Source organism: Entelurus aequoreus, linkage group LG02 (assembly GCF_033978785.1).
Source record: "Entelurus aequoreus isolate RoL-2023_Sb linkage group LG02, RoL_Eaeq_v1.1, whole genome shotgun sequence".
In the NCBI taxonomy this organism is placed as follows: domain Eukaryota; kingdom Metazoa; phylum Chordata; class Actinopteri; order Syngnathiformes; family Syngnathidae; genus Entelurus; species Entelurus aequoreus.
Window position 1 is genome coordinate 62,746,812 of NC_084732.1, and position 13,755 is coordinate 62,760,566.

Sequence of the window (13,755 nt, forward strand, 5' to 3'; positions counted from 1 at the left end):
ACTACCTACCTTTTGTGATTTAATAGCCTCGACCACCACCATGACAGAGGGAAAAAGCAACTGAAACTGAATTGAGAAAAAAAAATTAAAAGATGGAACAGCTATGGGAAAGTTCACTATACATTTGGTCCTTGTGACGCTTCGTATTTGTGTTTGTTTGCACCACAATATAGAGAAATCATCCTTGTATGGCCATACCCCTCCGACTTCTACAGGATAAATACTTTGGACTCTGCACCATCCACTCAGACTAGAGCAGTCCTTTCTAAGTCTGTGAGCATGAACTGATGAAGCCTGCCCAGGTGAGAAGCATCTAAGACAATCTAAACATTCTAATTGTGATTAATTCAATGCTCTGAAAATATAACCTAAGAATATTTTACAGATGCTTAAATGTTTTTTTCTCTCCATTATTTGTTAATATTGTCCAAAAAAATACTTGTTCAATGCGCACAGCATAAGACTGGGTAGGGGTAAGAAAATATTTATATACTAAGAATTGGATGGTTTATAAAAAAACTCGGACCGTTTGGTTCATCTGACTCGGTTTGGACAACGTGTGTCGTTCAAGTCATAGGCATGCACAACGTGAAGAGAAGGATAATTTGGAATTAGCGTGAGCGACGATGATGGCAGTAAAAAGTGCTGGATGTGACCACAAAACTGTGGCAAGATCTGAACTGTGGATTTTGTGAACCGTTCCATCCTTAATGTATACACACAAAGACCAAGGGACTCCTGTATTGTATTTTGACACATCCATACAAACATTTTTAACATCATGTATATGTGCGTATTAAATATTTACCTGATCAAGCTTATAATTCACATAGGATATGGTCAGGTGGGGATCTCCAAGGAACTGAAATACACAGAAAGAAGTTGAACTGCTTCTACTTGTGTCCATTCGTGCATGCATGTGCGTTTACCTCCTGTTCAAGGTCCAGCAGGGCCTGTCTGTAAGGCTGCAGCATGGAGTCAAGTCCTGTGCAGAACGCACGCAAGTAAAATCCGTGAAGTCCCGTCTGGCTGGCCTGATTTGTGTTATGTTCCTATGACGAATAAATGCATGTGAATTCTGATCGTTGTAAATCATTTTATTCTTTATGTTAGGATGACATTTACACTTAATGGGCCTGATTTACTAAAATCCAAACATCCCACGCTAAACAGCGTGTGCAATCTATAAAATAGTGTGCACCATTAAGTGTGCATGTAGTGTGTGATCTACAAACCCTGTTTCCATATGAGTTGGGGAATTGTGTTGGATGTAAATATAAACGGAATACAATGATTTGCAAATCCTTTTCAACCCATATTCAATTGAATGCACTACAAAGACAAGATATTTGATGTTCAAACTCATAAACTTTTTTTTTTTTTTGCAAATAATAATTAACTTAGAATTTCATGGCTGCAACACGTGCCAAAGTAGTTGGAAAAGGGCATGTTCACCACTGTGTTACATGGCCTTTCCTTTTAACAACACTCAGTAAACGTTTGGGAACTGAGGAGACACATTTTTAAGCTTCTCAAGTGGAATTCTTTCCCATTCTTGCTTGATGTACAGCTTAAGTTGTTCAACAGTCCGGGGGTCTCCGTTGTGGTATTTTAGGCTTCATAATGCGCCACACATTTTCAATGGGAGACAGGTCTGGACTACAGGCAGGCCAGTCTAGTACCCGCACTCTTTTACTATGAAGCCACGTTGATGTAACATGTGGCTTGGCGTTGTCTTGCTGAAATAAGCAGGGGCGTCCATGGTAACGTTGCTTGGATGGCAACATATGTTGCTCCAAAACCTGTATGTACCTTTCAGCATTAATGGCGCCTTCACAGATGTGAAAGTTACCCATGTCTTGGGCACTAATACACCCCCATACCTTTACAGATGCTGGCTTTTCAACTTTGCGCCTATAACAATCCGGATGGTTCTTTTCCTCTTTGGTCCGGAGGACACGATGTCCACAGTTTCCAAAAACAATTTGAAATGTGGACTCGTCAGACCACAGAACACTTTTCCGCTTTATATCAGTCCATCTTAGATGAGCTCAGGCCCAGCGAAGCCGACGGCGTTTCTGGGTGTTGTTGATAAACGGTTTTCGCCTTGCATAGGAGAGTTTTAACTTGCACTCACAGATGTAGCGACCAACTGTAGTTACTAACAGTGGGTTTCTGAAGTGTTCCTGAGCCCATGTGGTGATATCCTTTACACACATGTCGCTTGTTGATGCAGTACAGCCTGAGGGATCGAAGGTCACGGGCTTAGCTGCTTACGTGCAGTGATTTCTCCAGATTCTCTGTACCCTTTGATGATATTACGGACCGTAGATGGTGAAATCCCTAAATTCCTTGCAATAGCTGGTTGAGAAAGGTTTTTCTTAAACTGTTCAACAATTTGCTCACCCATTTGTTGACAAGGTGGTGACACTCGCCCCATTCTTGTTTGTGAATGACTGAGCATTTAATGGAATCTACTTTTATACCCAATCATGGCACCCACCTGTTCCCAATTTGCCTGTTCACCTGTGGGATGTTCCAAATAAGTCTTTGATGAGAATTCCTCAACTTTATCAGTATTTATTGCCACCTTTCCAAACTTCTTTGTCATGTGTTGCTGGCATCAAATTCTAAAGTTAATGATTATTTGCAAAAAAAAATATGTTTATCAGTTTGAACATCAAATATGTTGTCTTTGAAGCATATTCAACTGAATATGGGTTGAAAATGATTCGCAAATCATTGTATTCCGTTTATATTTACATCTAACACAATTTTCCAACTCATATGGAAACGGGGTTTGTACTAAAAACGCGTGTGCAATTGAAAAGTGGTGCAGACAGACTTATTTAAATAAGGATTTTGCGTGTACTATATATACAGGGCATCACCACGGAGACAGTCTCATTTCCTGCACATTCATGTTATAGTGCTCCTATGTATGGCGTTTTGCTATGCTTGACTTTTTATGGGCGTATAAGAAGCAGTCATTTACAATAAAACCACTTTTTATTAAGTTTTTACCACCAAAGGTGCACTCATTTGAGTGTGGCTGCACTTACTCTGCCCAAGACGCTAAAAATTGCATACATTATGACTTTTTTTTTTATATATAAGAAACATTTTAATAACATATAGTCTATGTGTGAAAAACGAACGTCATTAAAAAATACTAAAGGACACCAATACACAACGATTGAATTTGTTTTAATAAGCTCCCTTAATACCACTAGTAGCTATAAAATTATAAGATAATATTGCTGAATCGGCTTGTGAACTGCTTTCTCGCCACGGAGCATGTGTAAGTTTGATCGAGATCATAAATAATGTCTCTCACCTGGATAGTAGAAGGATGAGGACATAATCCAAAAAGTTGGTCAACTTTGGCATTTTTAATTTAGAGCCGAAAATGGTGGGAAAGTCACGAAAACACACTTGGTTCTACCCTCCCTTTTTCTTCACAAGGGTGAAGTGTCATTCCTCATTTAAATGGGAATATAACAACATCCTATTAGTCTGCATCCGAGTGACAGCAGATATTGTACAGTAAGTGATGTTTTATAATATTTGTTGTGTCTCATGATATCCGCAGTGGGTAGTAATCAGTGATGACAGAAAAAAGCGAACGTTGTGATGTATTTTTGAAATTAATGCGTGGCCACCTCCTTAAAATGAGTAAAAAACATAAACACTACATATTATTTTGACTGTGCCTGTTACTACATTACATATATACTTACAGCGTGTATATAAAACCTTGATGGAGGTGTTTGGATGTTTTTTAGAGGGCTTTATAGGCAGAATAGAGCAACTCCCATAGGCTCCATTGTAAGCAGACTTTTGATCGCATTTATTTACTAGTTAGAATACTTTAAAAAAAGAAAAAACATATGTGTGCTTGTCTTACATAAGGATTGTGAATGATAGGCAAAATTCTAAAGACAGTGCAGTTCAACTTTAAGTTCAGAATTCATGTCAAGTATGTGACATTTGCAAATATGACGTACACAAAATTTGAGACCAATAATTTGGAAACAACTTGTGACAAAAGGTTACATTTCAAATACTTAAAATACAAATGTACACATTACACATGTTTTTTTCACAACCCAATTATATACCGTACACACACTACAATGGAACCTCTATTTACAAATCGAATTGGTCCTTGAACAGGGTTCTTAATCGAAAAGTTTGTTTAGTGAAGCAGAGTTCCCAATAAGAAACAATGTAAACATGAATAATTAGTTCTCGCCTCGACAAAAGTCCCTATTTTAGTAAAAGAATGCACACTTTGAAAACAATATAATGTATGTCAAAAAACATAACAAGGGGGTATTACAATCTCCTTACCAAAACAACAAAAGGCAAGCTAAACTGTCAAGCGCACGCACGCACACACACACACACACACACACACACACACACACACACACACACACACACACACACACACACACACACACACACACACACACACACACACACACACACACACACAGAAGTCCCTTTAGTGTTCTCAAAAACTTTAACAACCATGTTGCTACAATAATAAAAAAAAAAGTGAAAACTTCTTCACCTTGCTGCCCATGAATGTTTTTGGCACACACCCAACAAGAGGAAGGATACGCACTCAAGGCAAAGAGTTGATGCAGGGAAGAAAATGAAGAAAGAGAGGAGGGGGCGGGGAATAGGGGCAGTGTTATACTGCTCCGAAGGACAGTGCTCTTCTTTCGGGGTTTTCTTCTTTTTCCACTCCTCTCTAAGTCTACTGTAATTCCACAGTGATTCCTTTATTCTGTCCGGGCTGGTTTGTTGGCTTTTTGTGTAAGCAAAATACAGTAGATGTATGTATAAAATGCGGCTGCAAGGCTTCTGACAAAAACAAGAAAGTTTGATCATATTACGCCTATACTGGCTCACTTGCACTGGCTTCCTGTGCACTTAAGATGCGACTTTAAGGTTTTACTACTTACGTATAAAATATTACACGGTTTAGCTCCAGCCTATCTCGCCGATTGTATTGTACCATATGTCCCGACAAGAAATCTGCGTTCAAAGAACTCCGGCTTATTAGTGATTCCCAGAGCCAAAAAAAAGTCTGCGGGCTATAGAGCGTTTTCTATTCGGGCTCCAGTACTCTGGAATGCCCTCCCGGTAACAGTTAGAGATGCTACCTCAGTAGAAGCATTTAAGTCCCATCTTAAAACTCATTTGTATAATCTAGCCTTTAAATAGACCCCCCCTTTTTTAGACCAGTTGATCTGCCGTTTCTTTTCTTCTCTCCTCTTCTCCCCTGTCCCTTGCGAGGGGGAGTTGCATAGGTCCGGTGGCCATGGATGAAGTGCTGGCTGTCCAGAGCCGGGACCCCGGGTGGACCACTAGCCTGTGCATCGGTTGGGGACATCTCTGCGCTGCTGACCCGTCTCCGCTCGGGATGGTTTCCTGTTGGCCCCGCTGTGGACTGGACTCCCGCTGATGTGTTGGATCCACTGTGGACTGGACTTTCACAATGTTATGTCAGACCCACTCGACATCCGTTGCTTTCGGTCTCCCCTAGAGGGGGGGGGTTACCCACATATGCGGTCCTCTCCAAGGTTTCTCATAGTCATTCACCGACGTCCCACTGGGGTGAGTTTTTCCTTGCCCGTATGTGGGCTCTGTACCGAGGATGTCGTTGTGGCTTGTACAGCCCTTTGAGACACTTGTGATTTAGGGCTATATAAATAAACATTGATTGATTGATTGATTGATTGAGTAGATGAAGATTTGTGAATAGCGAGAAAAGAAACACACGCTGCAGCACTGAGAAGTGGAGACCGATTAATGGACTGCGTAAACAGGTATGTGACGTAGGGGTCCCTTGTGTACTGTACTGCTCAGGATGTGATGTCCCTGAAATGGCAGCGCCCTAAGGCTTCCAGCGGCACACAAAATTAATGACTGAATGAATGAAGTGCTTGTAAGCCGAGACATGGTTCGCACGCAGGAGGCATATTTGGCGCGATCTAAAAGTTTGTAAATGGAAAAGTTCGCAAATAGAGGGGTTTGTAAATCGAGTTTTCTGTAGGTGTGTCCAAAGTCAAGAAGCTTGTTTTTTATTGGCCCGTAGCACATTGTAGAAGTAAAAACAAAAAAACCAAGCAAAAATAAAAACAAAAGACATTGATTGTAAGCGCTGAATATGCAATGAAAACCTTGTTGCACTTACTTGTTGATGCACATGGCCAGAGTGTTGCTCTATAAACTCTGTAAATCGAATGTAGTCGGAGCCCAGTTTACAGAGTCGATTGAAGACACCGGTCTCACTGGGATGGAGGAATGGCAGGTCCTGAGACACCTGAAGGTAAAATGAAGTTTGAGGACTGAAAGAAAACACAGCTTACGGCGTGATGAAGGTGCTGGTCTGAACTGCTGTTCATTCCATAGGCTAACCTAGGTTACTTTCAATCAGAAAAAATAAGTGACTGCTCTGATTAAAGCAGTTTTCCACCGATGGCCGTATAATGAAATACCTAAGAATTTGGAGGACATTTTGAGATATTTCTTTATTTTGTAAATAGATTAAAACAAACCCATGCAGATATGCTACAAGTTTTATATATAAAAGAAAAAACACCCTGCATGTCAGCTATTGTATGTATGAAAAAGCATATTTTATTACCTTCGCCTAAGGCAGGGGTCGGCAACCCGCGGCTCTGGAGCCGCATGCGGCTCTTTAGCGCCGCCCTAGTGGCTCTCTGGAGCTTTTTCAAAAATGTATGAAAAATGGAAAAAGATGAGGGGAAAAAATATATTTTTTGTTTTAATATGGTTTCTGTAGGAGGACAAACATGACACTAATTGTTATAACACACTGTTTATATTAAACATGCTTCACTGATTCGAGTATTTGGCGAGCGCCGTTTTGTCCTACTAATTTTGGCGGTCCTTGAACTCACCTTAGTTTGTTTCCATGTATAACTTTCTCCGGCTTTCTAGGACGTGTTTTATGCCACTTCTTTTTCTCTCTCATTTTGTCCACCCAACTGTTAACGTTGTGCGTGAAGGCACAAAGGTGAGTTTTGTTGATGTTATTGACTTGTGTGGAGTGCTAATCAGACATATTTGGTTACTGCATTAATGCTAGCTAATCAATGCTAACATGCTATTTAGGCTAGCTATATGTACATATTGCATCATTATGCCTCATTTGTAGGTATATTTGAGGTCATTTAGTTTCCTTTAAGTCCTTTAAATGTATATCTCTTGACACACTATCTGTATGTAATATGGCTTTTAATTTTTTGCGGCTCCAGACAGATTTGTTTTTGTATTTTTGGTCCAATATGGCTCTTTCAACATTTTGGGTTGCCGACCCCTGGCCTAAGGTGATGTAATCATTGGGGTTTGTATGTTTGTCTGTTAGTCAGCAACATAACTCAAAATGTTATGGGTAGATTTGGATAAAACTTTCAGGAAATGTCAGAAATTTGCCAAGAACCAACTGATTAGATTATAGGGCTGATCTGGTCACCTTCTGGATTGAGGATTGTTCAAAAGATTTCAGTTTTACTTTATTCTGGACATTTTTACTGCATCTGCATTCCATAATATACCTTTATTTGTTATCCTTTTTTTCCTTTACTCAAGTTTTCATTCAGTAATATTTATGCACACTTTGGATATGTATTTCACCTCAATTGCTAAGTCATGCTGGCAATGTGTTCTCCAACTTAAATCTGCAGTTACCCTTAACGTTTTTACAGCCGATGGGGCTTTCAATGAACATAGGGATTTTCAGTATTTAACAAGAATTGCCACAACTTACAATATTTATTTTCAGTTGCTCTATTTTCTATTTAAAGTAGGGTTGAGCATCGTTTTAATTTGAACGATTCTCCATAAATAATATGTATTAAATGTCCCCTTTATTAACTGTACAAATATGTCCCCTTTAAAGATACATAATAAAGGTAGGATAAAGTATTATTTTCATCTAATCGTGGCATGCGCATAATAACACCAAAATGTAGGGATGTCTGATAATGGTTTTTTGCCGATATCTGATATTGCGATATTGTCCAACTCTTAATTACTGTTACCGATATCAACCGATACCGCTATATATACAGTCGTGGAATTAACACATTATTATGCCTAATTTGGACAACCAGGTATGGTGAAGATAAGGTCCTTTTTTAAAAAAATAAATAAAATAAAATAAGATAAATAAATTAAAAACATTTTCTTGAATAAAAAAGAAAGTAAAACAATATAAAAACAGTTACATAGAAACTAGTAATTATTGAAAATGAGTAAAATTAACTGTTAAAGGTTAGTACTATAAGTGGACCAGCCGCACGCACAATCATGTGTGCTTACGGACTGTATCCCTTGCAGACTTTATTGTTATATATTGATATATAATGTAGGAACCAGAATATTAATAACAGAAAGAAACAACCCTTTTGTGTGAATGAGTGTAAATGGGGGAGGGAGGTTTTTTGGGTTGGTGTACTAATTGTAAGTGTATCTTGTGTTTTTTATGTTGATTTAATAAAAAATAAAAAAAATTTTAATTTAAAAAAATAAAATGAAAAAAAACGGATACCGATAATAAAAAAACTGATGCCGATAATTTCCGATATTACATTTTAAAGCATTTATCGGCCGATAATATCGGCAGGCCAGTTTGTTACGATAAAATTTACAGATATTTTTTTACAGTGTACATAAAAATGATATATGATAATCAAATGCATAGGCAAACTCCTATATTATTCACAGTTACCAGCGGCCCTCTGAGGGAATAACTGCGATGTGACCCTTAATGAAAACAAGTTTGACACTGCTGTCCTAGCATAGGTAATACATATTATCTACAACAGGGGTCTCAAACTCAATTTAACTGGGGGCCACTGGATGCAGAAACTGGGTGAAGCTGGGCCGCAAGAAAAGATTTCTTAAAAAAATCTAACATGCACTTTTTAATGAATTCACCTTCTTTGAATGGCTAACCCGCCCTAGCAACATACTTGCCAACCCTCCTGATTTTTCCGGGAGACTCACGAATTTCAGTGCCCCTCCCGACAATCTCCCGGGGCAACCATTCTCCCGAATTTGTCCCGATTTTCACCCCGCTACCACCAAACCCCGCCCCCCCCCCCAACCCCGCCCACCTCAACCGACGCACGGGGGGGTTGATGTGGGCGGGGGTGTATATTGTAGCCCGGAAGAGTTAGGGCTGCAAGGTGTTCTGGGTATTTGTTCTGTTGTGTTTATGTTGTGTTACGGTGTGGATGTTCTCCCGAAATGTGTTTGTCATTCTTGTTTGGTGTGGGTTCACAGTGTGGCGCATATTTGTAAAAGTATTAAACGTGTTTATTCGGCCACCCTCAGGGTGACCTGTATGGCTGTTGATCAAGTATGTCTTGCAGTCACTTACGTGTGTGTACAGAAGCCAAATACAACATGTGACTGGTAGGGATGATACTCGAAACCGGTTTTCCCGGTTGTTCGATAAGAAAAGAACCGAGTCCTCGGACTAGAATCACTTTTTGAGAACCGGTACCCGTTATCGAGACCACTATAGTAAAGAAAAAGAGTTGGTTCTTTATTCGAATCCCTCGGAACGAATCCCGTCCCGACCAGAAATGTCCCTCGAGACATCACAAGAAATCAGTCATGTAGCTCAGTCATTAGGCGCAGATAGCGAAAGCAGGAAAAAAATGGACGGGAAAAAGCGCTCCAAGGTGTAATAAAGTTCAAAACAAAAGGTATAATCCAATGAATAACTTTACTGAAAGATCTCAGCAGGGTACAAACACATGAAGAACACTTTTACGACCAACCGGAAACATAGCAACCAGGCTAGCAACGCACCTCCTTTACGGCAGCTGTCGCAACGTTTTTAAAGCAACCGCAGCACATACATATATATATACACAACATATATGACATGGTATCCCTTTTTTAACTTTTGTTTTTCTTTCCTTGTAAACAAAACAAAATCACACTGTATATGTGTTATCTGTGTAATTATAAATAATGCAGACGAGGCGTGTTGGCTGAGTTCTTGACGTTTACTTTCACGGGTGACGACATGCAACAACACTTTTCAGGGCTACCGCGCATGCTTGTCACTCCCGTTGCATGATGGGTAGTGTAGTTGTTATATTCCCTAGCTCATAACATCTTTCCCCCTATAAAGAAATAATGTTTGTGTATTATAGTGTATTTCTTTTTTTAGCTTTAACTTTTCATTTTTTAGCATTGTAACCACATTTGCAAACAACTTTTCTCTTCATAGAATTTTCTTTCAATAAAGAAATAAAGTGCAAAAATGTCAAAGCATCATAACAAACAGTTATGTCAAATAGCAGCAGAATTGCACTTTTTGGAGAGCTGTATTATTTCCAGTTTTGTGCCCAAGGGACTGATTTTATTTAACACTATATTATTATTTATACACCTATAGTGATCACAGAGACAGGTTGTTTTTGTGTTACTGTATATATTTGTTTTTCTGAAAAATCCCACTTAATATACTTTTGGCAACAACAGTCAATATTTATTTATTTTATTTTATTTTGTTAGTGGGGTAACAGTCAATATTTATTTATTTATTAGATTAAATTGTTTTCTTATATAATAAAAGTGAGTTTTTGTTAAACCAAATATTGTGTGTGTTTTTCCATATACAACAACCTATCTGGACTCGATAAGAGAATCGATAAGGAATCGGTTCGATAAGAGGATTCGATAATAGGCTCGAACTCGATAATTTCTTATCAAACATCATCCCTAGTGACTGGGCTGGCACGCTGTTTGTACAGGTTGTAGAGGGCGCTAATGGCAGTGCCATCACGGCACGCCCTTAATATTGCTGTTTGGCTGAAGATCGGCAGACTTGGTTGCCCCGAAATTTGAGTCTCCCGGAAAAATCGGGAGGGTTGGCAAGTATGACGCTGTCAAGCGCTATTCATATTAAACTTGCGGGCTGCACTAACATTACATTTTCATATTAAGGTGCGGGCCGCAAAATAACGTCTTGCGGGTCGCAATTGGCCCGCGGGCCGCGTGTCTGAGACCCCTGATCTAGACCATCTTGGTCCATCTTGTGGTAAAGTACCATATTTTTTGGACTATATGGTGCTTTTAAAATATTTAAATTTTCCCAAAAATCGACAGTGTGGGTTATAACCCGATGCGCCTAATGTATGTATTAATTCTGGTTGTACTAACCGACCAACCAATTGTACATTATGTAATGATAAGTGTGACTAGTAGATGGCAGTCACACATAAGAGATACGTGTGGACTGGAGCATGGCCTGTTCAATACATCACATAAGGAAATACCCATAAGCAAGCAACACCCACACTTTGATGTTCTATTGAAAATGTAAAACTTTTCACACAAAGCTCCAAAATCTGTCAAAATGTTTCAGTACGACTTTGGTAAGCTACAAATGCACCGCTTGGTCCCCACATCTGCGGTCCCCTCGAAGGTTTCTCATTGTATCCAATTGGGTTAAGTTTTTTCTTGCCCTGATGTGGGATCTGAGCCGAGGATGTCGTTGCGGTTTGTGCAGCCCTTTGAGACACTTGTGATTAAGGACTATATGGTAAATGGTAAACGGGTTATACTTATATAGCGCTTTTCTACCTTCAAGGTACTCAAAGTGCTTTGACACTATTTCCACATTCACACACTGATGGATGGAGCTGCCATGCAAGGCCCTAACCAGGACCCATCAGGAGCAAGGGTGAAGTGTCTTGCTCAAGGACACAACGGACGTGACGAGGTTGATAGAAAGTGGGGATTGAACCAGGAACCCTCAGGTTGCTGGCACGGCCACTCTCCCAACCACGCCGCGCCGTTGGGAGAGTATTATATTTAGGGCTGGGCGATATATCGAATATACTGGATACATCGCGGGTTTGTCTCTGTGCGATATAGAAAATGACTATATTGTGATATTCGAGTATACGTTCTCATGCAGTTGCTTTTAGCTGCGGGCATTACACTACATGCGCTTCTCACTCTTTCTTGTCTCTCCTTCTCACAGAGACGTAAACCAAGCGCACCTTCTTACATACGTCACATGTGCAACGTTACACGCTTCCGCGGAGCAGAGAGGTAGCGACATGGTAACGTTAGCTGTGATGCTAACGGTGAAGTGCGGGTGGTAATACGAGAGAGAGAAGGTGCGACTCTGGTAACAAAATGGAGGAATAATTAATTCCCAAGAAAAACAGCACGGGATCCATCGTCCGGCGGTGGTTTGGTTTCAAGCGGGAATATGTTCAACATTTACGGTATGCGGCAAAAGCGTCGCTACAAAAAGTAGCAGCACTGCTAATGTAGCATCATTTGAAAAGTCACCCGCTAGAGAATGAGGAGTGCTTGAAACTCCGCATGTCAACATCTCCGGCCAGTGCCACACCAACAAAATGCCGAAGCAACTATTTCCAGATCAACACCGTATGAAAAAAAAAGTCAACAACAGAAGGAGATAACATCCGCAGGAACCTATTATGCAGCTCATTTTTATTTGACAGTTATTTAAATATATTGTGTGACATCATGCACAAAAGTGCACTTTATTGGTTTTTAACTATTGTAGTGGCGTTCTGTTCTAAAAGTACACTTTAATTTAGTCTTGTTTTGATATGTCATCTTAGTGACATCATGCACAAAAGTGCACTTATAGCTTGTTTTAAAATGTCTCTGACAATATTGCACTTTCTGTTTTGAAATGACGTGAATGTTTGTGCCACTGCTTAATAACTGTTTAATAAATACAGTTTTGGTAAATTGACTTAGTTGTGATTTCCCTCTCTGCACGAAAGTTAATAAAATGAGCATATATTAATGCAGTATAAACAAGAATGTTTTCATGTAGACACATAGAATCATCATACTGGTGTGATTATATGCATCAAGTGTTCATTCAAGGCTAAGGCAAAATATCGAGATGTATATCGTGTATCGTGACATGGCCTAAAAATATCAAGATATTAAAAATAGGCCATATCGCCCAGCCCTAGTTATATAAATACACTTTGATTGATTGAGCTTTGATTGATACACTCATGCGCGCACACACACAGTTGACTGCATGGCCTCTGCCTTGTTTTTAATGAATACTTGGGCCTACTAAGCTACTGTATTTCAATGTTAGTCATTATGATGGTAATTGAAGAGCCACGTTTTTTCTGAGGTGGTACTACTGAGTACTACTGATCCAGACCACAAGTGTTTTATGTAATTTAACACCATCATAGGTCACCTTTAAGCCACTTAAGGATTGAAAAATGTTGCAAAATTATATAGTTTACTTTAAGATAATATGCAATATGTATTCAAAATGTATTGCATGCGTACTTTATTATTATTTACTATTCCATTAGTATAACTTTATTCTTGTTTCGTGGACAGGCTGCCGTCATGCCTTTTGACACTTTACTCCTTAATAAAGACCTTAAGGCGAAACAGATGCAAAAATATACCTAATTCATCTACACACGTCCAAACACGAACATTGAAACGCACTAACGACGAGCACCCACATCGGTTGTCAAATTAGCTGTAGTATTGAAATTTGATGAATGCATCCTACTTTACCTGCAAACCCGTTCTTTTGTTGTACGTGAAAATGGTCCCTGGGAATCCACTCAAAGCCAACAGTAACTCGTGAATCATCTTAGTTCAGGTGATTTAATTTACAAAAGATAAAGCAGATCAATCATAACAAACCGCCGCCTCGGT

At 39.4% G+C, this 13,755-nt stretch overlaps 1 protein-coding gene across 1 annotated transcript in view; it reads right to left on the reverse strand.

Moving 5' to 3' along the window:
• Positions 1-13,755, reverse strand: part of tubgcp4 (tubulin gamma complex component 4) — a 248,833-nt gene that overhangs the window by 15,576 nt on the left and 219,502 nt on the right. The window contains exons 2-6 of the mRNA XM_062030483.1: positions 13,612-13,741; positions 6,212-6,340; positions 930-1,052; positions 809-862; positions 10-66 (exon numbers count right to left, since the gene is read on the reverse strand). Coding sequence (XP_061886467.1) covers positions 10-66; positions 809-862; positions 930-1,052; positions 6,212-6,340; positions 13,612-13,689 — 441 coding nt within the window. The 5' untranslated portion in view covers positions 13,690-13,741. The remainder of the gene's footprint in view (positions 1-9; positions 67-808; positions 863-929; positions 1,053-6,211; positions 6,341-13,611; positions 13,742-13,755) is intronic.